The sequence below is a fragment of the Spinacia oleracea genome, chromosome 4, assembly GCF_020520425.1.
Source record: "Spinacia oleracea cultivar Varoflay chromosome 4, BTI_SOV_V1, whole genome shotgun sequence".
Taxonomy (NCBI): Eukaryota; Viridiplantae; Streptophyta; class Magnoliopsida; order Caryophyllales; family Amaranthaceae; genus Spinacia; species Spinacia oleracea.
The window spans coordinates 42,501,943-42,524,825 of NC_079490.1; the positions used below are offsets into that span (position 1 = coordinate 42,501,943).

The 22,883-nt window shown below is 37.4% G+C and overlaps 1 protein-coding gene across 3 annotated transcripts; it reads left to right on the forward strand.

The window, feature by feature from the left end:
- The first annotated feature begins 426 nt into the window (after window positions 1-426).
- On the forward strand, window positions 427-22,639 carry LOC130460022 (topless-related protein 1). Of its 3 annotated transcripts, XR_008919840.1 has the most exons (7): window positions 427-1,249; window positions 16,898-17,131; window positions 17,864-17,959; window positions 18,216-18,343; window positions 19,440-19,507; window positions 21,106-21,197; window positions 22,388-22,423. XR_008919840.1 is itself a non-coding variant. In XM_056827671.1 (6 exons), the coding sequence occupies exons 2-6, from the start codon at window positions 16,946-16,948 to the stop codon at window positions 22,417-22,419; spliced, it is 534 nt and encodes a 177-aa protein (XP_056683649.1). In that variant the 5' UTR covers window positions 427-1,249; window positions 16,898-16,945; the 3' UTR covers window positions 22,420-22,639. The 3 variants fall into 3 exon arrangements, 2 of the variants coding, with proteins under 2 accessions (XP_056683649.1, XP_056683650.1); XM_056827671.1 differs by lacking the exon at window positions 19,440-19,507 and having other exon boundaries at window positions 22,388-22,639; XM_056827672.1 differs by lacking the exons at window positions 427-1,249; window positions 19,440-19,507 and having other exon boundaries at window positions 16,550-17,131; window positions 22,388-22,639.
- Window positions 22,640-22,883: the final 244 nt, after the last annotated feature.

The following is a 22,883-nucleotide window of genomic DNA, read 5'->3' on the forward strand; positions in this document are numbered from 1 at the left end:
CCACTTACAATTGAAACGCGTCAAGAAGCCGCATATGTCCATGCTATTGACGACGTCGAGCAAGACAGAGATGAGCCTTCGTTTACAGACATTCAAAGGTATCTACAATATTCAGAGTATCCCCGACACTTTTCAAGAAAGAGTCAAAGGGCTTTATGACTACAATCGGCCAATTTCGTCATAGAAGGCGGCATTCTATACAAGAGGTCCCCTAGCGGCCCTAATCTCCGATGTGTTGACAAGAACGAAGCTCAAATATTCATGGACACCGTGCATATAATAACACACATTTTAAGCAGCTTTTAATCTTGTGTTAAGTAGATTTATCGTCTTAAATTCTCTCTTAATTAAAAGTTTTTCTTTTGGAATTAATTTGAGATTAAAGATTTGGAATTATATTTACTCGGTAAATGTAATAGCAAAAATTTTACTCAAATTTTGATTATTTAATAAGTATATTTTATTAGCTAAATTTATTAAATATTTCATAAAAATATGTTTAAGAGGAAATAACTCTTTTTTATTTTCTAAAATTGATTTTGATGACTTTAAGTAAAAGTGATGAGAAAAGGCAAAATTAATTTTTTTTCTTATTCTATCTCCAAACTTGTCATATGGGAGGAGTGCCAACACATAGCCATACCCTTGTTGTCATGTTATTGTGATGCCAAGTAAATATCTTATTTCAATTAGCTAATTAAGCCAAGGATATGAAAAAGAAAAAAATTATTCATCTCCTTTAGTTAGGTTTTTAGTCGAACTTCTGTTTGCTCAAATTACACCAACATGCATTCTATTTTTGCCCAGGGTTGATTCATAAAAGTTGAAGATCTCTTCGCGCTACTCAATTTAGGGTCAAAAATCTCTCAATTCGGGATTGTATCCTAAGAGTTATGTCTTCTACTAACTCACTATTGATGCGACTTGTTTATGTTGTTGCTGCTTCTGTTTCGTGCAATTCCTACATCATGCGTTCAGATTTCACCAATAGTTTCTTCATGAAAGTTATAGATTTTGAAAATTTAACCAATTTAGGCTCAAGAATTACTAAAATCAGAACTCTTGGCTAGGAGATACGGTCTTCCGAAGCTGACAGTTGCTGCTGCCAACGTGTTGTTGTTGTTGCTACTCTTCCTTGTTACTTCTCACTTCCCCAACTTCTTAGTTTTGTTGTTGGCTTTTAAAGTGCAAGGTAAATTGATGACGATTGAGAAATGAGATTCTTGGAGGTTAGGTGTGACGATTGAAGGTACACATTGTCCATCCACCTTTATAAAATTTATGACTTGTGTTTCCTAGATTTTAAGCATTATGTGAATTATGTGATTTACATTTAAGAATAAGACTTTTGAATTAATTATTATGATTTCGTAAAAATATGTGGGATATTTATATTATTAGCATTTCAATGAACACAATGTTTTGTGTTTTGAATCGAAATATTTTGATTGATTTGAACGTGAGACTTGTGACCATGCGGTTGTGAGATTTGTGAGTTTGATGGTGAGACTTGTGAAAGTTGGTCGTGTATTTGGGTATACGATTGATGTTAGATTTTGTTACAAATAGTTATGCCTACATAAGAATGATATGGGTTGTGAAGATATTAGTCTTTTGCATTATGGAAAGCTATGGGCAAGCTTATATGCTAGTGTAATTATAATACTGGTATGATTGATAAATAGTGTATGAGTATCTTTCTAAGTATTCGAGCTATGGTGTGACAAATTTTGAAATAACCTACGGAGTACATGATTAGAGAAATATGAGTGTGACTCATATATATTAACCTCTGTTGGGATTAATAAGGTTTAGCAAGAACTATCTGTTGAATCATAAGCGACATATATATTTCCTTTGTATTCTTTTGCTTTTCTTGAACTATTATTTGAGCCATATGATTTTATAATAAGATCTACAAATTATTTTTATGAGATTATTATTTTCTTTATTTATGTTATGATTAAAGTTATCGCTAAACGATGGTTTCACCAATATACCAGTTATTGTAAGATTTAGTTCGAATATGACAAAAATGATTGGTTACAACGAAAAACACTTTTGAAATAAGTTTTATGATTTGGATAAACATAGGAAGTAAACTAATTGATCTTCTAGAATCTAGTTTTTGAACTACTCAATATATTATGTATTTTAATTAATTACTTGATTTTCCGAATTATGAAGTATGGCGTATATTTAGGAAGTTATCCTTTATTGAGTTGGGAAGCTCAACATTTTATTAAATTATTTCGTTTGAGATCTTTATATGGTTTTCTGTGAAGAGTATGTTTGAATTTGAAAGACCAAGATTATTCTTTGAATAAGATGAAATAATATAAATAATTATATTTCAATACGATTAAATTGTGGATTTATACATCGTTTTATACTTTATCCCTAATGATAATTATAAGATCTATGTGATAGAGTTTTGTACGTAACCATGTGCGATTGAGCATGAAATTAAGTTTGGCTAGTACGAATTGAGCTATTAAGCTTGTTTGGGTATAGTATTTTATTGAGAAGTCAGATTCATTTAGTATTACTTATAAGTGATCAGACTTTATGAAGATTACGCATTAGAAGGATATGAGCTTATTATGCTATGGTGATTATAAGCTAATGGTTTGGAGGTGTGATCTTTGTGTTACAAGCCAAATTTAACGTGCAAATGTGTAATTGAGATTAAGGATTTCGATGGATTAATAGTGAGTTGAAAATTTGAGATGGAGAGTATGATTTGTGATAAGTTTAAGAAATATGAATCGCCTTGAAGTATAATTTATATTCGAGTGTTGTTAAGAATATTGGACTTTATATATATACTATGCTCAAAATCGTTTTTCAAGAATCACGTACACGAAATTTTTGAAAAGTTATGAGTAATTCATTATGATCTTTAGGCGAATATTTAAGAAAAATTTATCACTTTGTATAAGTATGGTTTGTGCCAATATTTTCAATTGTGTTTAAGATTTCAGATGAGGTTTTGCTGTGATACAAGACTTTGACTAAGTGTGAGAATATATATTTCCTTAATTTATTGGATAAGTTTTCAAATATGTTTTAGTGGGGAAGAAGCCGTTAACAACGATCATGAAAAGGTGGGTGACGACATGTCCTAAAGTCTTGCAAGCCTGTGTGAAAAGGTGGGTGACGACCCCTAAAAAGTTTGGAGACAGTGGTTATTCAACCCGTCTCTATTCGTGTTCTCTTCCCCCAATTAGTATATAAGTTTAAAAACAAAATGTGTTTGATTTGCTAGAATAAGCAAATATTGGAAAGGAATTTATGTGTGTGTTTTGAACTATCAAACGTATATTGTTTGCGAATTTTTAAGTATCTTTTGATACGTTATCTATTATTTACAAGAACAAAAGTGTTATAGTTATTGTGAGTAATTTGGAGAGTTGATTATTGTGATAAATCAGAGTTAGAATATTAGTATTTTCAAAAGGTATATATTCAAGGAAAATTTATGTTGATGTAAGAAATACAATGTAGATAATAGTTATTATTATACTTTGTGATGGATATTATTGTTTGAGCTATGCTAAAGATTATGCTAGTTCTACAAATCGTTATGGGAAGTGAGTTTAGAACCCTAACAAGATATTTTCTAAGTTTATGTTAGATATCGATCTTTAAGAATATATATATTTTAAGTTCGTGGAAGTTGTGAGAAATATGATCTTTGAAGTATGTAAACATATGCTAATAGCCTTGACTAGTTTATTTGATCAACAATTATGTTTTGATTCGAAGTTTCATGTGAAATGATTAAAGTTATTGCAATATGTTTATCGAGCTAAATTTAAAATATGATTTTATTCATAGAAAATAAGTTTTATCTTTGAAATAAGCAAATCACGATGTCATGTTTTAAGCCACCAAAAATGAATTTTAGGTTGGACAGTGTGTACTCAGTTCCCTGACTTTGTTCTTTGAATCTGTCCTGGTGGGGGCAGACTTCTTTCTAGTGATTTTGCAGGTATGAGAAAGTTCAGATGTGAATCAAGCATGTGAATGTGGAAGAAGTTTGTGGGCTAGAATATTGTTGGAGAACTAAGGATTTGTAATAGTATAAAATATCTTTGTCAATTTCTAAAGTTAATCGTGGGATTTAATCCAGGTTTAGTCTGGTGACTTGCATCATAAGGTTGATTAGTCAGTGGTAAGCACATCTAATTAACAACTAAAAAGAGGAGGCTGTTAAAGTGCATGCCGGAGTCTGTGGTACCCGCATGAATGGGAAGATGTTGGCCCTCAAGATCATTAGGGCTCGATACTACTGGACTACCCTCGAACGGGATTGTTACTTCTTTGTCAAGAAGTGTCCTACCTGCCAAAAGTGTGTGAATCTAAACTACATTCCCCCATCGTTGCTATATTCTCAATCATCGCCGTGGCCATTCTCAGCCTGGGGTATCGACGTCATTGGAAAAATCACTCCAACAGGCACCGGGGGTCATGAGTTCATACTGGTTGCTATCGACTATTTCACCAAATGGGTCGAGGCCAGATCATTCAAAGTGTTGGGTTCCAAGCAAGTGGCCCAGTTCATACAAGAAAACATCATATGCAGATACAAAGTTCCTCACGATTTCATTAGTGACCAGGGAACCCATTTTCAATGACAGTGTGAAGACCTATTGACCGAGTACAAAATTAAACACCATCATTCTTCGCCTTATAGCCCACAAACTAAAGGGGCAGTCGAAGCAGCCAACAAGAATGTCAAAGCCTCATCATGAAAGTGACAACCAATTACAAAGACTCGCCCCAAAAACTGCACTTCGCATTGTGGGGATATCGAACTTCAATCCGCACTTCAACTGGTGCAACTCCATTTTCATTGGTCTATGGAATGGATGCAGTACAACCTATCGAACTGGAGATACCTTCTCTAAGAATAGTCCTCGAAAGAAAAATCCCAGAAGCTGCATGGGTACAAGCAAGGTATGATGAGCTAATCATGCTTGATGAGCATCGGCTTCAAGCCGCTCACCACGTACAAGTCTATCAGCGCCGAGTGGCCAGACATTTCAACAAGAGGGTCAGAACCCGAACACTAGTAGAAAAAACCCCTGTTGCAGCCCCCTTGTTGCAGCGTACATGTGTTAATACGCTTCAACAACCAGTCGGTCAACGCAGGTCAAACCCTTTAAAGGGTTTATTGCAGCGTACAATTTAATTGTTCCCTGCAAAAAAGTTTGTTGCAGCGTACATTTTAAAAGCCCCCTGCAATAGCTCGTTTTTGTTGCAGCGTACTTGTTAAAGCCCCCTGCAATAGCTCGTTTTTGTTGCAGCGTACTTGTTAAAGCCCCAGGCAATAACCCGGGTAAAAAAAAAATTTCGCTGCAATATTCGTTGAAACTAATTCAAAACAAATTAAACATCTCTCGCGCTCAACTCCCTTCTTCTCCCTTAACTTTCCCCGCGTCATCCCCTCAAAAAAAAAACCCTTTCCCTTCATCGTCACTCTAGCTTCTTCGTCGGTGGTTCTGGCCTCCTCGCCAGAGGCCACCTATTAGCTTGCTCGGCCGTTGGTTCCAAGGAAAAACTTAGCTTGCTCGCGCCGGTGGTTTCAAGAAAGAAAGTTGCTCGCGTCCTATTTTCCGTCAACCTCTTCGCCGCGGCTAGTAATCTTCCCTGTCCCCTCTTTTAGATTTACTCAATTCGTTTACCTGATTTTCATTTTAAGAATTAGGGTTTGTTCAATTCGTTTTTAGGGTTCTGTGCGTTTGTTCAATTCTTTTTTAGGGTTTGTTCAATTCGTATTTTCAATTCGTTTTTAGGGTTCAATTCGTTTGTTCAATTCGACTTTAGGGTTTGTTCAATTTGTTTGTTCAATTTGTTTTTAGGGTTTGTTTAATTTGTTTGTTCAATTCGTTTGTCCAGTCACTGTAGCTAGGCCTAACATGGTAGGAGTATGTGAGAGACACTGACAAAATAAATCAATGTAACAATGCAACTATTTGCTATGCGCATGTTAGGTTATGATACATATGACAAATCATAAATCATGCGGAAAAACCATAAAGCCAGAAAAACATATTATTTACACATAATCATTTAGCATAGTTTAGATGCATACTCTTTGTTGCGTGCCTTCCCTAGCTGCGCCCGAACCGAACAAGAACAAGTCTTTAGGACTCCAAGTGTCGTCCCTCCGTAGATAGTCCACAGCACGTCCGGATCCGCCTTAAGATTGACCAACTAGGATCGCCCTTAAGGTACTATTATTTTCGGCACTTTATAGGCAAATGTGTGACTGAATTTTTCTCTCAAAAACTCACTTTGAATACTTGAATAATCTATGTAAATATGTGACCCTAGGCACCTATTTATAGAGTTATGGAAAAGGATTTGGAATCCTATTAGGATACTAATTTATTTAATTATAACCCTACTAGGACTCTAATTAAATAATCATTATCTAATAGTTTTAGGATTTAATCATATTTCGAATCCCGATTGCTTTAGGATTTCCGCACAAGCATTGCACGAGCACCGTACACCCGCGCAAGCCTTGCGGCCCACGCTAGGCGCACAGCGCTCGGCCCACTGCTGCTGTGCTCTCGCGCGCGCGCCCCAGGCCTTGGCTGGGCCTGGCCTTGCACTGGGCCTGGTCGAGGCTTGGCACGCGATGGTGCGTGTTGGCTCGCTGGGCGATGGCCTGGCTTCGTGCTGGGCCTTCGTCTAGCGGGCCTCGTCCGATGCTAATTCGTACGATACGCTTCCGATTAAATTCCCGATTCCGGAATTCATTTCCGATACGAACAATATTTAATATTTCCGATTCCGGAATCAATTTCCGTTTCGAACAAATATTTAATATTTCCGTTTCCGGAATTATTTTCCGATTCTGACAATATTTGCGTTTCCGGCAATATTTCCGATTCCGGCAATATTTCCATTTCCGATAATATTTTCCGATACGTACCATGTTTCCGTTTCCGGCAACATCTACGACTTGGATAATATTTATATTTCCGATACGATCCATATTTCCGTTTCCGGCAATATCATCGTTTCCGGAGTATTCATTTCTTGCCTGTGACGATCTCAACTCCCACTGAAACCAAGATCCGTCGATTCCGAATATCCATAGATGGAGTATTTAATGCCATTAAATACTTGATCCGTTTACGTACTATTTGTGTGACCCTACGGGTTCAGTCAAGAGTAAGCTGTGGATTAATATCATTAATTCCACTTGAACTGAAGCGGCCTCTAGCTAGGCATTCAGCTCACTTGATCTCACTGAATTATTAACTTAATAATTAATACTGAACCGCATTTATTAGACTTAACATTGAATGCATACTTGGACCAAGGGCATTATTTCCTTCAGTCTCCCACTTGTCCTTAGGGACAAGTGTGCATTTCCTAATTCCTTTGTCGCTCGATGCTTGCTCTTGAACATAAGGTAAGAGTTGTCATCCTTATTATGTCCAGAGGTGTTCCTCGGTTTCAGAGTTCAACTGATCAAATAAACAGATAATCATAGCCTATGATTCATCCGAGCACGGCCATGCATTTCACAGTTTCTAGCTTTCCGAGTGGCCTTGTACAACTTTTAAGCATCTCATCCCGATTTATGGGAGGACAATCCCAATCTTGCGATCTTGAGATTAGACTTCGTTTGATAGGTGATTACCTGAGCGTTGCCTTTATAGCCTCCTTTTACGGTGCGACGGTTGGTCAACGTCAAAGTAACCAGTTCTCAAACAAGTAATCTCAAATCACTCAGGTATTGAGGATTTAGTGTCTAATAATTTTAATGAAATTTACTTATGACAGATTTTCATCTCTTACAGTAAAGTTTCATAGGTCTTGTCCGATACTAGTCTTCCCAAAGTAAGCATCTATGCAAATGATTATGACATTGCCATGTCCACATAGCTCAAGAAACAAAACTACTAGTCATCTTGCATTCTAGTCGTCTAACGTTTTCTATGCGTCCAATTTTATAAAAAACTCCGACTAGGGACCATTTTCAACCTTTGACATTCAAGTTCACTTGATAGACATTTCTTAGTCACAGGACTGGTCCTGACAGTCTATCTTGAATATATCGTCAAATTGAAGGGACTCATCATTTAATAAACCACAAATTAAATGGAAAAATGAATTCTTTTCATTTATTGTGAATGATTAACCAATAATATTTTACAAAGATTTAAACTCTAAAACTTTAAGACATTAAACAGGGTCATCAAAGCCATTCTCCAATATCCTTGATTCCCATAGCTGCAGTGTGCGAGTTGTGCTTCGCCTGCGGCAGAGGTTTAGTCAATGGATTTGATATGTTGTCATCACTTCCAATTTTGCTTATCTCGACTTCTTTTCTTTCAACGAACTCTCGTAGAAGGTGAAATCTACGAAGTACATGCTTGACTCTCTGGTGGTGTCTAGGCTCCTTCGCCTGTGCAATAGCTCCGTTATTATCACAATACAGGGCTATTGGTCCTTTAATGGAGGGGACTACACCAAGTTCACCTATGAACTTCCTTAGCCATATAGCTTCCTTTGCTGCTTCATGTGCAGCAATGTACTCCGCTTCAGCTGTAGAATCCGCAATGGTGCTTTGCTTAGCACTTTTCCAGCTTACTGCTCCTCCGTTGAGGCAGAAGACAAACCCTGACTGTGATCTGAAATCATCTTTGTCGGTTTGGAAACTTGCGTCCGTATAGCCTTTAACAATTAATTCATCATCTCCACCATAGACCAGGAAGTCATCTTTGTGCCTTTTCAGGTACTTCAGAATATTCTTGGCAGCAGTCCAATGCGCCTTTCCTGGGTCTGACTGGTATCTGCTCGTAGCACTGAGTGCATACGCAACATCCGGGCGTGTACATATCATAGCATACATTATTGAACCAATCAATGATGCATATGGAATCCCATTCATCCGTCTACGCTAATCAAGTGTTTTTGGGCACTGATTCTTGCTTAGAGTCATTCCATGAGACATGGGTAGGTAGCCTCGCTTGGAGTCCGCCATCTTGAACCTATCAAGCACCTTATTGATATAAGTGCTTTGACTAAGTCCAATCATCCTTTTAGATCTATCTCTGTAAATCTTGATGCCCAATATGTACTGTGCTTCTCCTAGATCTTTTATCGAAAAACATTTCCCAAGCCAAATCTTGACAGAGTTCAACATAGGAATGTCATTTTCGATAAGTAATATGTCGTCGACATATAATACTAGGAAAGCAATTTTGCTCCCACCGACCTTCTTGTATACACAAGATTCGTCTGCGTTCTTGATGAAACCAAAGTCACTGACTGCTTCATCAAAACGTATATTCCAGCTCCTGGATGCCTGCTTCAATCCGTAGATTGACTTCTTTAGCTTGCATACCTTTTTAGCATTCTTTGGATCCTCAAAACCTTCAGGCTGTGTCATAAACACAGTTTCTGTTAAAACGCCGTTTAAGAAAGCAGTTTTGACATCCATCTGCCATATTTCGTAATCGTAATATGCAGCGATTGCTAACATTATCCGAATAGACTTTAGCATTGCAACTGGTGAAAAGGTTTCATCGTAATCCACACCGTGGACTTGCCTGTAACCTTTTGCAACCAATCTAGCTTTGAAAACTTCAAGTTTCCCATCCTTGTCCTTTTTCAGTTTGAAAACCCATTTGCTTCCAATGGCTTGGTAGCCATCTGGCAAATCGACCAAATCCCATACTTGGTTTTCAGACATGGAGTCTAATTCAGATTGCATGGCTTCTTGCCATTGCTTGGAGCTAGGGCTCGTCATAGCTTGTTTGTAAGTAGCAGGTTCATCACTTTCAAGTAATAGAACGTCATAGCTCTCGTTCGTCAAAATACCTAAGTACCTTTCCGGTTGAGATCTATATCTTTGCGATCTACGCGGGGTAATATTTCTAGATTGACCATGATTCTCACCAGATTCTTCTAAAGATCTCTGAGTTTCATCCTGAATGTCATCTTGAGCATTCTCTAGAGTTTGTTGTTCGACTCGAATTTCTTCGAGGTCTACTTTTCTCCCACTTGTCATTTTGGAAATGTGATCTTTCTCCAAAAAGACACCATCTCGAGCAACAAACACCTTGTTCTCAGATGTATTGTAGAAGTAATACCCCTTTGTTTCCTTTGGATAGCCCACAAGGATACATTTGTCAGATTTTGGATGAAGTTTGTCTGAAATCAATCGTTTGACATATACTTCACATCCCCAAATCTTAAGAAAAGACACATTTGGAGGCTTTCCAAACCATAACTCATATGGAGTCTTTTCGACAGCTTTAGACGGAGCTCTATTTATAGTGAGTGCAGCTGTATTTAGTGCATGTCCCCAAAATTCTAATGGAAGTTTGGCCTGACCCATCATTGACCTGACCATGTCTAGCAAGGTTCTGTTCCTCCGTTCTGACACACCGTTCCATTGTGGTGTTCCTGGAGGAGTCAATTCTGATAGAATTCCACATTCTTTCAGATGGTCATCAAATTCATAGCTCAGATATTCACCGCCTCTATCAGACCGCAGTGCCTTAATCTTCTTGCCTAATTGATTCTCTACTTCACTCTGAAATTCCTTGAATTTGTCAAAGGATTCAGACTTATGCTTCATTAGGTAGACATAACCATATCTACTGAAGTCATCAGTGAAAGTGATAAAGTAGCTGAAACCACCTCTAGCATTTGTACTCATTGGTCCACATACATCTGTATGGATTAAACCCAATAGTTCATTTGCTCTTTCTCCAACTTTAGAGAAAGGTTGCTTTGTCATATTGCCAAGTAAACATGATTCGCATTTACCATAATCTTCTAAGTCAAATGGTTCTAGAATTCCTTCCTTTTGAAGTCTTTCTAAGCGTTTCAAGTTTATATGGCCTAATCGACAATGCCACAGATAGCCGAGATCTGAATCATCCTTTTTGGCCTTTTTGGTATTTATGTTATATACTTGTTTGTCGTGATCTAATAAATAAAGTCCATTGACTAATCTAGCAGATCCATAAAACATCTCTTTAAAATAAAACGAACAACTATTGTCTTTTATTAAAAAGGAAAATCCCTTAGCATCTAAGCAAGAAACTGAAATGATGTTTTTAGTAAGACTTGGAACATGGAAACATTCTTCCAGTTCCAAAACTAGCCCGGAGGGCAACGACAAATAGTAAGTTCCTACAGCTAATGCAGCAATCCGTGCTCCATTTCCCACTCGTAGGTCGACTTCACCCTTGCTTAACTTTCTACTTCTTCTTAGTCCCTGTGGATTGGAACATAAGTGTGAGCCACAACCTGTATCTAATACCCAAGAAGTTGAATTAGGAAGTATACAGTCTATAACGAAAATACCTGAAGATGGAACGACTGTTCCGTTCTTCTGATCTTCCTTTAGCTTCAAGCAATCTCTCTTCCAATGCCCCTTCTTCTTGCAGTAGAAGCATTCGGATTCAGAAGTGGGTTGACTGACCTTCCTCTTTACAGATTTGGCGCCAGTTTGCTTAGTTGGGCTGGCCTTGTTGCCACCTTTCTTAGCATTCCTCTTCTTTCCAGATTTCTTGAACTTGCCCCCACGCACCATAAGCACATCCTGCTTATCACTTTTGAGCGTCTTTTCAGCGGTCTTCAGCATACCGTGAAGCTCAGTGAGCGTTTTGTCCAGACTATTCATACCGTAGTTCAGTTTGAACTGATCATACCCGCTATGAAGAGAATGGAGGATGGTGTCTATAGCCATTTCCTGAGAAAATTGCTGATCCAGCCGACTCATATTCTCAATGAGTCCAATCATTTTGAGAACATGTGGACTTACGGGCTCGCCTTTCTTAAGCTTGGTCTCAAGAATTTGCCTATGAGTCTCGAATCTTTCGACTCGAGCCAGATCTTGGAACATGTTCTTCAACTCACTGATGATTGTGAAAGCATCTGAGTTGATGAACGTTTTCTGCAGATCCGCACTCATGGTGGCGAGCATTAGACATTTCACATCCTTGTTGGCATCAATCCAACGATTGAGGGCTGCCTGAGTGACCCCGTCGCCTGCGGCTTCGGGCATCGCTTCTTCTAGGACATACTCCTTTTCTTCCTGCATAAGAACTATTTGCAAGTTCCTTTGCCAGTCAAGGAAGTTTTTCCCGTTCAACTTCTCCTTTTCGAGAATTGATCGAATGTTGAATGAATTGTTGTTTTCCATATTATAAACTACAATTGAAAAGAATAAACAAATAAATAACCATTCACAGTTTCTCTTAATAAACTTAAATTCTAGCATACATGCATAATTCAATGTTTATCAAGCATTTTATTCAAGTTATGTGTTCCGGCAGGTGTGAATAAAATGATTCCAAGATCCTAAAATCATTGAAGAACTAAGCACAGTTTGTCGACTTAATCCTAAAACATCTTAGGTAAGCAAAAGCCTTTTGCTAATAGTCTAGAAACTATTCTTGGTTGATAGGTACGTCTAAGAACTTATTAGGTAAACCTATCGATTTTGCCACGACATAAAAGGACTCCTTACTTATATCGTTGAGTTTCACCAAAACTAACATGTACTCACAATTATTTGTGTACCTTGCCCCTTTAGGACCAATAAGTAACACCTCGCTGAGCGAAAACTATTACTAGATTGATGTAAAGGATATCCAAGCAAGTGTATATTTTGGCATGGCACCTTTTAACTCAATTTTTAAGTTTGGAACTTAAGGCTCTTACTATGTTGGTTAGATTTTAAGTGAACTAAAATCCTTAATCATGCAACATAATCAAGCTTTTGATCTCATGCATTTTAAGACATATTTAAAAGCAATAAATAACTTAAAACATGCATTAGATAAATGTGATCTAGTATGGCCCGACTTCATCTTGAAGCTTTAACTTCAAAGTCCGTTTTGAAAATCTCCGTGGGAGGCACTATTTTCTTCAAATAGGATAAGCTATAATTAAAACTAATTACAACTATTTGATGGTACGCAGACCATATTTGAATTGAAAAACAACTTTGGTACTTTAGACCAATTACATTCAAATTAATGGTACGCAGACCATATTTTCTATCCTATTTAGGCCATACTAGTCACTTCATAACCTGCAAAACAGTACATATACAATATATACCATTCACCCATTCATTATCATGAATGGCCCACATAGCTGGTTAGTAAAACACATTATGCATCACGTAAACATTTGCAGCAATTAATCAAGGGCACCAATAATCTACCAATTATTCAGTCCTTATTAATTCTAATCAAGTTGTTTTAACCTTAAGGATTTGTAGACCTAATCAAGAGTTTATGACTAAAAGCGCTCCCACTTAAACCAATAAATTCATATGCTTTACTAATTTTAAACATAAAAATGTATTTCTAGTCTAACCGGAAACATACAAATTTAATTAAAATTTAAAGCTCATATAAATTTATAATTGAATCCAAAAAGTTTAATTTAATTTCAGTCGTATTTAAATTAATTCATGATTTTAATTTTAGTAAAATAATTAGAATAAATAAAATTTATTATAATTACAATATTCAAAATTAAAATCCAAGAAAATAATTTAAATTATTAATTTTAAAATTAATTAAAATTACGTAAACTGAAAATTTCAAATTAAAATTTCAAAACGATCTAATCGCAACGCAAACACCCTACGCAACGTACGCCCATGGGCCACACGCACACAGCCATCGCTGGCCATGTACGCGCAGCCCATGCGCTGCGTCGCATCGCTGCTGCTGCTATCCTTCGCAATGCATCACGCGAGCTGGTGCTCGCTGCGCGCGCGCCAGCGCTCGATGCACGCGAGCCATCGCTCGCTGTGTTCGCTCGCCAGCGCTCGCTTTATGCGGGCCATTGCTCGCTGCGCGCGCTTGCCAGCGCTCGCTGCGCGCGCTTGCCAGCGCTCGCTGCGCGCGCTTGCCAGCGCTCGATCCTGCGAGCCATCGCTCGCTGGGCGTAGCACTCGTGGCATGCGAGCTTGCGCTCGTTGCGCGCGAGGCTCCGCACGCTTGCGCGTTGTGGCGCAGCTCGCTTGCTGCCCACACGCGACTGCTTTGCCTTTCTTTCGCCCTCGCCCATTCGTCCATTGCTCACAGCCCACGACACAAGGCAGGGCTGCTGCCTTGTGCTCGTGCACCATGGCCTTGCTCATTGCATTCGTGCCGCATGGGCGACGAGCTCCCTTGCTCGTCGTCACATGCCCGCACTATACAACACCCCTTAAGGGTAACACGTAGCGTCCATTGCTTTGTGCGTGCAAGTTATATGAACGAATCGCATAAAATTTAAAAATTTATATTTAAAATTAATGACAAATTAATAAATAATATTAATTTCATAATTTTAGGGCGAAAAATCGAAATTTATTATTCAATTGATTTCCGATTAACATGGATTCAAGTCTAGGTCATAAAAATTTAAAATTTATCATAAATTTACAATTTTTATGGTGGTTTTTAATCATAGGTATCTAATTAAATTATAATTAATTATGAAAATCAAATTAATTCTAAATTATTCTAATTTTCAACAAATTAGCCATAATTACAAATTAGATTGCATAATTATCAAGGCTATGCATTCAAACTTGTTAAACATATACAGTAGGTCAATCAAAAATTCAAGATTTATCAACAAGAATCGCAAATATTTAATTTAACATCTTAAATTTACGAAATTTTGCATTCGAAAAACTAAAACCTTCGAAAAGTCATAGTTAGGCTTCGAATTTGAGAATTCTGGGTTCGGCATTTTAGAATGCCTTTTACATGCGGAATTGACACAAAAATCACTCGATTTGGATGAGTAACGAAGAAACTGCCGAAAAACTGCGTACGTATAATTAAATAAACGCAATTTGCAATTAATTAACAATTACGAAAATTAATCACCCCTTTTAATTCTTGCAAATTTGTAATATTTAACCATGTTCATGCAATTTAGATTATGAAAATAATAAGGGGCTCGTGATACCACTGTTAGGTTATGATACATATGACAATTCATAAATCATGCGGAAAAACCATAAAGCCAGGAAAACATATTATTTACACATAATCATTTAGCATAGTTTAGATGCATACTCTTTGTTGCGTGCCTTCCCTAGCTGCGCCCGAACCGAACAAGAACAAGTCTTTAGGACTCCAAGTGTCGTCCCTCCGTAGATAGTCCACAGCACGTCCGGATCCGCCTTAAGATTGACCAACTAGGATCGCCCTTAAGGTACTATTATTTTCGGCACTTTATAGGCAAATGTGTGACTAAATTTTTCTCTCAAAAACTTACTTTGAATACTTGAATAATCTATGTAAATATGTGACCCTAGGCACCTATTTATAGAGTTATGGAAAAGGATTTGGAATCCTATTAGGATACTAATTTATTTAATTATAACCCTACTAGGACTCTAATTAAATAATTATTATCTAATAGTTTTAGGATTTAATCATATTTCGAATCCCGATTGCTTTAGGATTCCCGCACAAGCATTGCACGAGCACCGTACACCCGCGCAAGCCTTGCGGCCCACACTAGGCGCACAGCGCTCGGCTCACTGCTGCTGTGCTCTCGCGCGCGCGCCCCAGGCCTTGGCTGGGCCTGGCCTGTCGCTGGGCCTGGTCGAGGCTTGGAACGCGATGGTGCGTGTTGGCTCGCTGGGCGATGGCCTGGCTTCGTGCTGGGCCTTCGTCTAGCGGGCCTCGTCCGATGCTAATTCGTACGATACGCTTCCGATTAAATTCCCGATTCCGGAATTCATTTCCGATACGAACAATATTTAATATTTCCGATTCCGGAATCAATTTCCGTTTCAAACAAATATTTAATATTTCCGTTTCCGGAATTATTTTCCGATTCTGACAATATTTCCGTTTCCGGCAATATTTCCGATTCCGGCAATATTTCCATTTCCGATAATATTTTCCGATACGTACCATGTTTCCGTTTCCGGCAACATCTACGACTTGGATAATATTTATATTTCCGATACGATCCATATTTCCGTTTCCAGCAATATCATCGTTTCCGGAGTATTCATTTCTTTCCTGTGACGATCTCAGCTCCCACTGAAACCAAGATCCGTCGATTCCGAATATCCATAGATGGAGTATTTAATGCCATTAAATACTTGATCCGTTTACGTACTATTTGTGTGACCCTACGGGTTCAGTCAAGAGTAAGCTGTGGATTAATATCATTAATTCCACTTGAACTGAAGCGGCCTCTAGCTAGGCATTCATCTCACTTGATCTCACTGAATTATTAACTTGTTAATTAATACTGAACCGCATTTATTAGACTTAACATTGAATGCATACTTGGACCAAGGGAATTATTTCCTTCAGCGCATCCTCTGCTAGATTTCCCTGTATATAGACTTAGTGAGGTAGTGTACAGTTGTTGTCACTGACTCACTGGTTTGGCTTAACTTCCCTTGCTTTATTCCAAATCATGTTTTGATGACGAGTTCCGGTCTTCCCGTTATGATTATATTTTGGCCTTCATCTCTGTTAAACATCACAAGCTTTTTGCTTAAAAGACATCTCAATTTGAAAGTGTAACAATTTTTTTCATGAAAGTACTATTCTTAGAGGTCGTACCCAGTTATTCTCATAAAGTTGTGAGATCTCCGTACAGTCCAAGAAGTCAATGATCTCTTTGCAGCTACCATTTTCCCATATGATATGTAAGGTCGGTTATTAGTTTGTTGTAGTGTAGATTCCGGGTGATAATCATTCTGGCTTGTGAGTATAATTTTTAGGTTAGCATAGCTTCTTCATCCCTGAAAATAAATCATTCGTGATAGCCTCAATCTCAAAATAGTATAATCCCCTTCCCCCCCATTCGTATATATGTTTTAAGTTTTTAACAGAAGATTGATTAGTTAATTCGGCTTTGGTAGGCTGTCGTTGATAGAGCTAAGAACTCGGAATATTCAGCTGATGAGGATATGGAGAAGACAGATGTTAAAGATCCAAATTTAAAGCAATCTCTGGAGTCTGCTACTTCTCAGATTAGCAAGCTAGCTCTTTCTAACAGTGCTACTGGTAAATCTTCACTGAATTCTACTGTGGGATCAGATACGGCCAATGCAGGTGTAGATATTGACAAAAAGATCCGAGCTTTAAAAAAGAAGGTACCGTTCCTATCTAAGTAATTTTCGACCATAAATTGAGTATGAGTTTTTTGATAATTGGTTAGCGATGATCGAATTTAATCTCTGTTTCTGAAGGGTCAAGAAACGGAAAAATCTTTATCTCACTCTTTTTCTTAACTCTCATACATATTTTTATTTAAAGTTCTTGAATGAGAATATAATCCCTTTGAGTGATTTAGGAACTTTTATTTTTTTTCTTACTACTACTATGTTCCTTTAAAAATAAGTGAAGCACTTTGAAGTATTCCTTTTTTGGATGGTGTTTTTGCTTGCTCTCTCCCCTCATCACATGGGCACTTTCTGCCTCTTTTGCAAACTGATGGAGAATTCTTTGCAAACTTGGATTGGTGCAGTAAATCCAAATTGTAAATCACAGAGCATATGGAAAAGATATATTGCTTCAATTTATTGGTCTATAGTATGTGACACTTACAATTTATTGTCTAAGGTTTGTGTTATTACCAGCTAATAGAATTAAGTCTGTTACATTCTTGAATTCAAGGCTTTTACACATTGACAATGAAGTGATTTTATGTCTATACAGATTGAGGATCATGTTGGCAGTGTTAATGATCTTGCCTTCTCTTATCCTAACAAATAATTGTCTATTGTTACATGTGGAGACGACGGGCTTATTAAAGTTTTTATGGTTTTTTATTTTATCAATGTCACTCTATTTGGAATGGATTCTTAGACCTTGAATGTGTTTAGGTTTGTGATGCTGTCACTGGGGCCAAGCAGTATACATTTGAGGGTCATGAACCACCACTATATTCCGTATGTCCACATCACAAGGAAAGTATTCAGGTAAGGTTCTGTTTTTATCATTGAGTTTACTCAAATGTTACCTTCAATTTCTTTGCTTTGGTCCGTAATCAGAATGGTCAGAGTGGTTATTTTTGTAGAAGTTACACTGTATTTTATTGGATCTTCTTTTGTAGGAACTGGCAAGTAGAACGTCTTATATGTTTTACTGTATTTTGTGGTTTCAGCCATAGATTAATAAGTGTATTTCTTCTGCTTGATTTACTTCATAAAAACTGAAAGTTGCATCTCGTTTCAGCTCAATTTCTCGACTGCAACGGAAGGAAATATAAAAGCATGGTTGTATGACAATATCGGTTCAAGAGTAGATTATGATGTGTCGGGCCACTCATCAACAAGGATGGCTTATAGCGCCGATGGGCTAAGGTAAAGATTATACCCCCTTCAAGTGCATCTCTGTCATAGTTATAAGATTAGTAGATAAAATCAGCTGAAGGCGAAGTACTATTACCAAAGAACTAGGCGCTCCAGTGGTTGCTACTTTTCAATTTCACGATGATAACTTAGGTTCGATCCCTGGTGATTGTTACTAGGGGTGTTCAAAATTACCCGACCCGCATTACCCGACCCGTTAACCCGCCGACCCGGTACAAAATAAGCGGGTATTGAACTGATTTTTTCAAAAATATCGGGCCGGGTACCCGACCCGATAAAAATTCAGTTTTTCGGGTCGGGTCGTGGGCCTTTTTTGGTAAATGGGTACCCGAATACCCGCTAACATATAAATTAATTTTTCATAACTGTGTTAGGTAGTTGGGTAGGGTTTGATTTTGCACTGCAGAACTCTCTCTTTCATTTTACCGACTCTTACCCACCAAACACCACCTTTTTCTCCTTATCTCCATCTTCTTGAAGCTTTACCCAAACAACCATGTCAGACCACCTAGAGGAGCAACACGACCATTAATGGAGAAGATGAACAATATGACCCACCACATGATTCTTTGTCGCTTCCTCCTCCGACGAAGCTTAATTTAGTCCTCGGTTTCACCGCCCGAGGATTTTCATGAGACAGAGATCTCTTCGACGGTTTTTAAATTCATAGTTCTCATTCGGCTTCTTTCAAATATCTACCGCATTTTTGCTGTACATTTTAATCTGATTGCTTATCTTTTGAAGATTGATTTGGTGCTTTGGAAAAGTTGATAACCTATACTCGTTTGTTATGCAAAGTTATTAAGTTTTGCAAGCAATTTTTATTGAATGGCAGTAGGCAGTAGTGAATTAACAAATTTAAGAAACGATTTTTTTTTAAAATATACTTAAGAAAAGCGGGTACCCTTTGACCTGACCCGGTAAAATCGGGTACCCGATTTTCGGGTACCCGATTTTGACGGGTTGGGTCATGGGCCGACGTTTTTACTACCCGCATTTGCGGGTACCCGCTTTTTCGGGTACCCGAAAAGCCGGGTACCCGATAATGAACACCCATAATTATTACTTTCCTTTCCTGGACTAACAGGCATCTGGAAGTGTCACCCTTGACACAGTTCACCATATTGGACTCACCGGAGTAACCTATATTTCTAGGTAAGAACAAAAATAATTGGTTCATCTTTGCAAACAGTATGTGTTATTGACATCATTTATCATCCTGGATTCTGTTATTTTTGTGGTCAAAACTTGTGGTCCTAGAAGTTATTTCGTTGAGCACATGGTAATGTAGGAAATAATGATTCAAAAAGATTCAGAATAAAGAAGCTTCTTATTTATAAGATCAAGGAGTCTTGAGGACGCCCTTCAACCCCCGGTTTCAACTAAAGCTGAAAGGACGATTTTGTAGGGAATGCAGAGATAATACATGACAATGAACAATTCTGTCAACCTCAATCTTAACTTGACATGGTTATTTTCCGTTGATACTGGGTTTAGTTACTTGGTTAGACTGCATTTCTGTGAGATCTTTGCTAATATAACAAAGGTAAACTAGTTTGTGTTTAATATCTACCTCAACAATCAAACTGCATCCTCTGGATATGATATCATTGCCTTGGCAACCAGCAATGGGATACCTAATGTTCAGGACTTTGTGGTGCTTCTTCCCGATAGTAAAGAACCTCAGCAGAATCTATGGCTTGCACTGCATCCAGATTAGTGGTACTCCCAAACCCAATTACTATAACTCATTTCTGAATGGAGTTGAGATATTTAAGATGAGCACCCCCACTGGTTCTCTTGCTGGCCAGAATCCAACTCCTGCCCCCACACCAGACTTCATTGAATCTCCATCAGGCTCATAGAATATGATCTGAAGGGGTGCAATGGTCTGTGGTCATCTGTTATACCGTCCTTAACCTAGGGATTATATTCTGTTTTCATCTCACTTTCATGTTCATCAGATCTTTTTCCGAAGTCAATTTTATACCAAACAACACCAAGGGATTATATTATGTAGTTCCTAACTTCCTAAAATAATTCTACTAAAGTGGTTTCATCTTGATGTAAAAACTACAGGAAATTTTTCCATCAGAATGAGCCTTCACTTTTATAAATATGTTTTGATATAGTGTTCATACTTTGTAGCATGAAGAATGAAAAGATTCATTATGCATATCATGTTTTATAAACCTATTTCTCCATGTCTATGGGAAAGTAAGTGTTACTTAGGGTACCACTTTTATATTATCTTCGGTTCTACTGAAAACTGAAGTGTAATAGTAAGGGAAATCTAAATGTTTAAGAGATGGTTTCGACTCGAGTTCATATTATTTGTTAATCTTGCATTTGGAACTAGATAGTTAGTCCTGTACTGGAACATCATAACTTTTGCAGACATAAATCCTTGTTCCGCTTTGCCCCCTGGTTTCATTAGGAACCATTGGAAATCTTTTTGGTGGAAGTAAGCATAGAAACTACTTCGTGTAAAGCATCATTGAAATGGAGCTGATACCACATCCATACATATATGTTGCCGTGGTAACTAGAAGGAGGTTAGGGATTAGACACTGAGATTTAACTGTCACATTAGAATTTGCTATGCCCCAGAGTTAAGTCTTAACTGAACTAGAGTTGCAAACACGAATACAATTTGCTGATGTTAATTTCTTAACTGGGGGTCGAGTTTATATGACTGCAAATTTGATTCTATACTTCACTGACCACCCTTTTGTATGTTTTACTTGATGCAGGAACACCCCAGGTACGATGATTAATTACCAAATTATTGTTGGGCATGAATCAAAAGGTGGCATTACTCCCACAACGGGTGACGAATCACAAGGTATTAGTACGATTACAAAGACCATTAAAGGTCGTGGTCCCCCCTCCCCCTCCAACTTTGAACTAATATACCTAAGAACTCATTTCAAACTTATTACATGATTAATATTATTAATTTTAAGTTTCCAAGACTAAATACAATCTATTTATGCACATTTGAGGCTTGTTTGGTCGTTATAGGTCATATTTAGGCTAAAAATGACATTTCCGCTCCCAACTTTGAACTAAAGAACCTTAGGACTCATTTGATTCTTATTACATGATTAATATGCATAGTTTTAACTTTCTAAAACTCATTCGAATCTATTTATGCAACTTTAAGGCTCACTGGGTAGTTATAGGTCATATTTAGAGCTAAAATGACATTTCCACTCCCAATTTTGAACTAAAGAACCCAAGGACTCGAATGATTCTTATTACATGATTAATATGTATAGTTTTAACTCTCTAAACCTCATTCCAATCTATTTATGCACATTTAAGGCTCACTGGATCGTTATAGGTCATATTTAGAGCTAAAATGACATTTCCGCTCCCAACTTTGAACTAAAGAACCTAAGGATACATTTGATTCTTATTACATGACTAATATGCATAGTTTTAACTTTCTAAAACTCATTCGAATCTATTTATGCACATTCAAGGCTCATTGGGTTGTTATAGGTCATATTTAGGCTAAAATGACATTTCCCCTCCCAACTTTGAACTAAAGGACCTAAGGACTCATTTGATTCTTATACATGACTAATATGCATAGTTTTAACTTTCTAAAACTCATTCGAACCTATTTATGCACATTTAAGGCTCTTTGGGTCGTTATAGGTTATATTTAGAGCTAAAATGACATTTTCGCTCTCAACTTTGAACTAAAGAACCTAAGGATACATTTGATTCTTATTACATGACTAATATGCATAGTTTTAACTTTTGAAAACTCATTCGAACCTATTTATGCACATTTAAGGCTCGTTGGATCGTTATAGGTCATATTTAGAGCTAAAATGACATTTCCGCTCCCAACTTTGGGTCGTTATAGGTCGTTATAGGTAATTAATTAATTTTTCTTACTCTTAATTTATTCGTATTCTAGACTATTAGTACATTTTAATTAGTTGCTTGAATGTTAAAATGTGACATTTTATTTGCATTTAATCGATCTAATGCTCCCATCAAATTTTTGTTTTTGTAAAGGTTTATACTCCGAGGACTGCGCCTTATGCTAGTTAGGAAATTGACGTGGTTCGTGAGCAATGGGCGAAGTTTTTTACCAGCAAGTATTTATTATTGACCCGAGCGCGCTTGATCGAGTTGGTTTAGATGTTATAGAACAATCTTTTATGTTAAAATGTATGCGTACGTTAAAATTGGAACGTACATATATTTATTTAAATGTATATGGTACGTGCACTTTGGTTTTGAGATATATACAAAACACAGTTATTGTTTTTATATTTGTTATACAGGTTGCGATATTCTATTAATGTTGTGACAGGTTTCGATCTATATTTGGTGCAAGGCACTCTAGGTATCCCTAAGCAAAACAAAAAATTTCCCGCCAAAAGCGCTTTGTTACAACGTACATATATATATGTACGCTGCAACAAGTGCCAAAATTTAGCAAAATTCTTGACTTGTTGCAGCGTACAAATAGATGTACCTTGCAACAGGTTGGGGTTTTTGCAGCGTA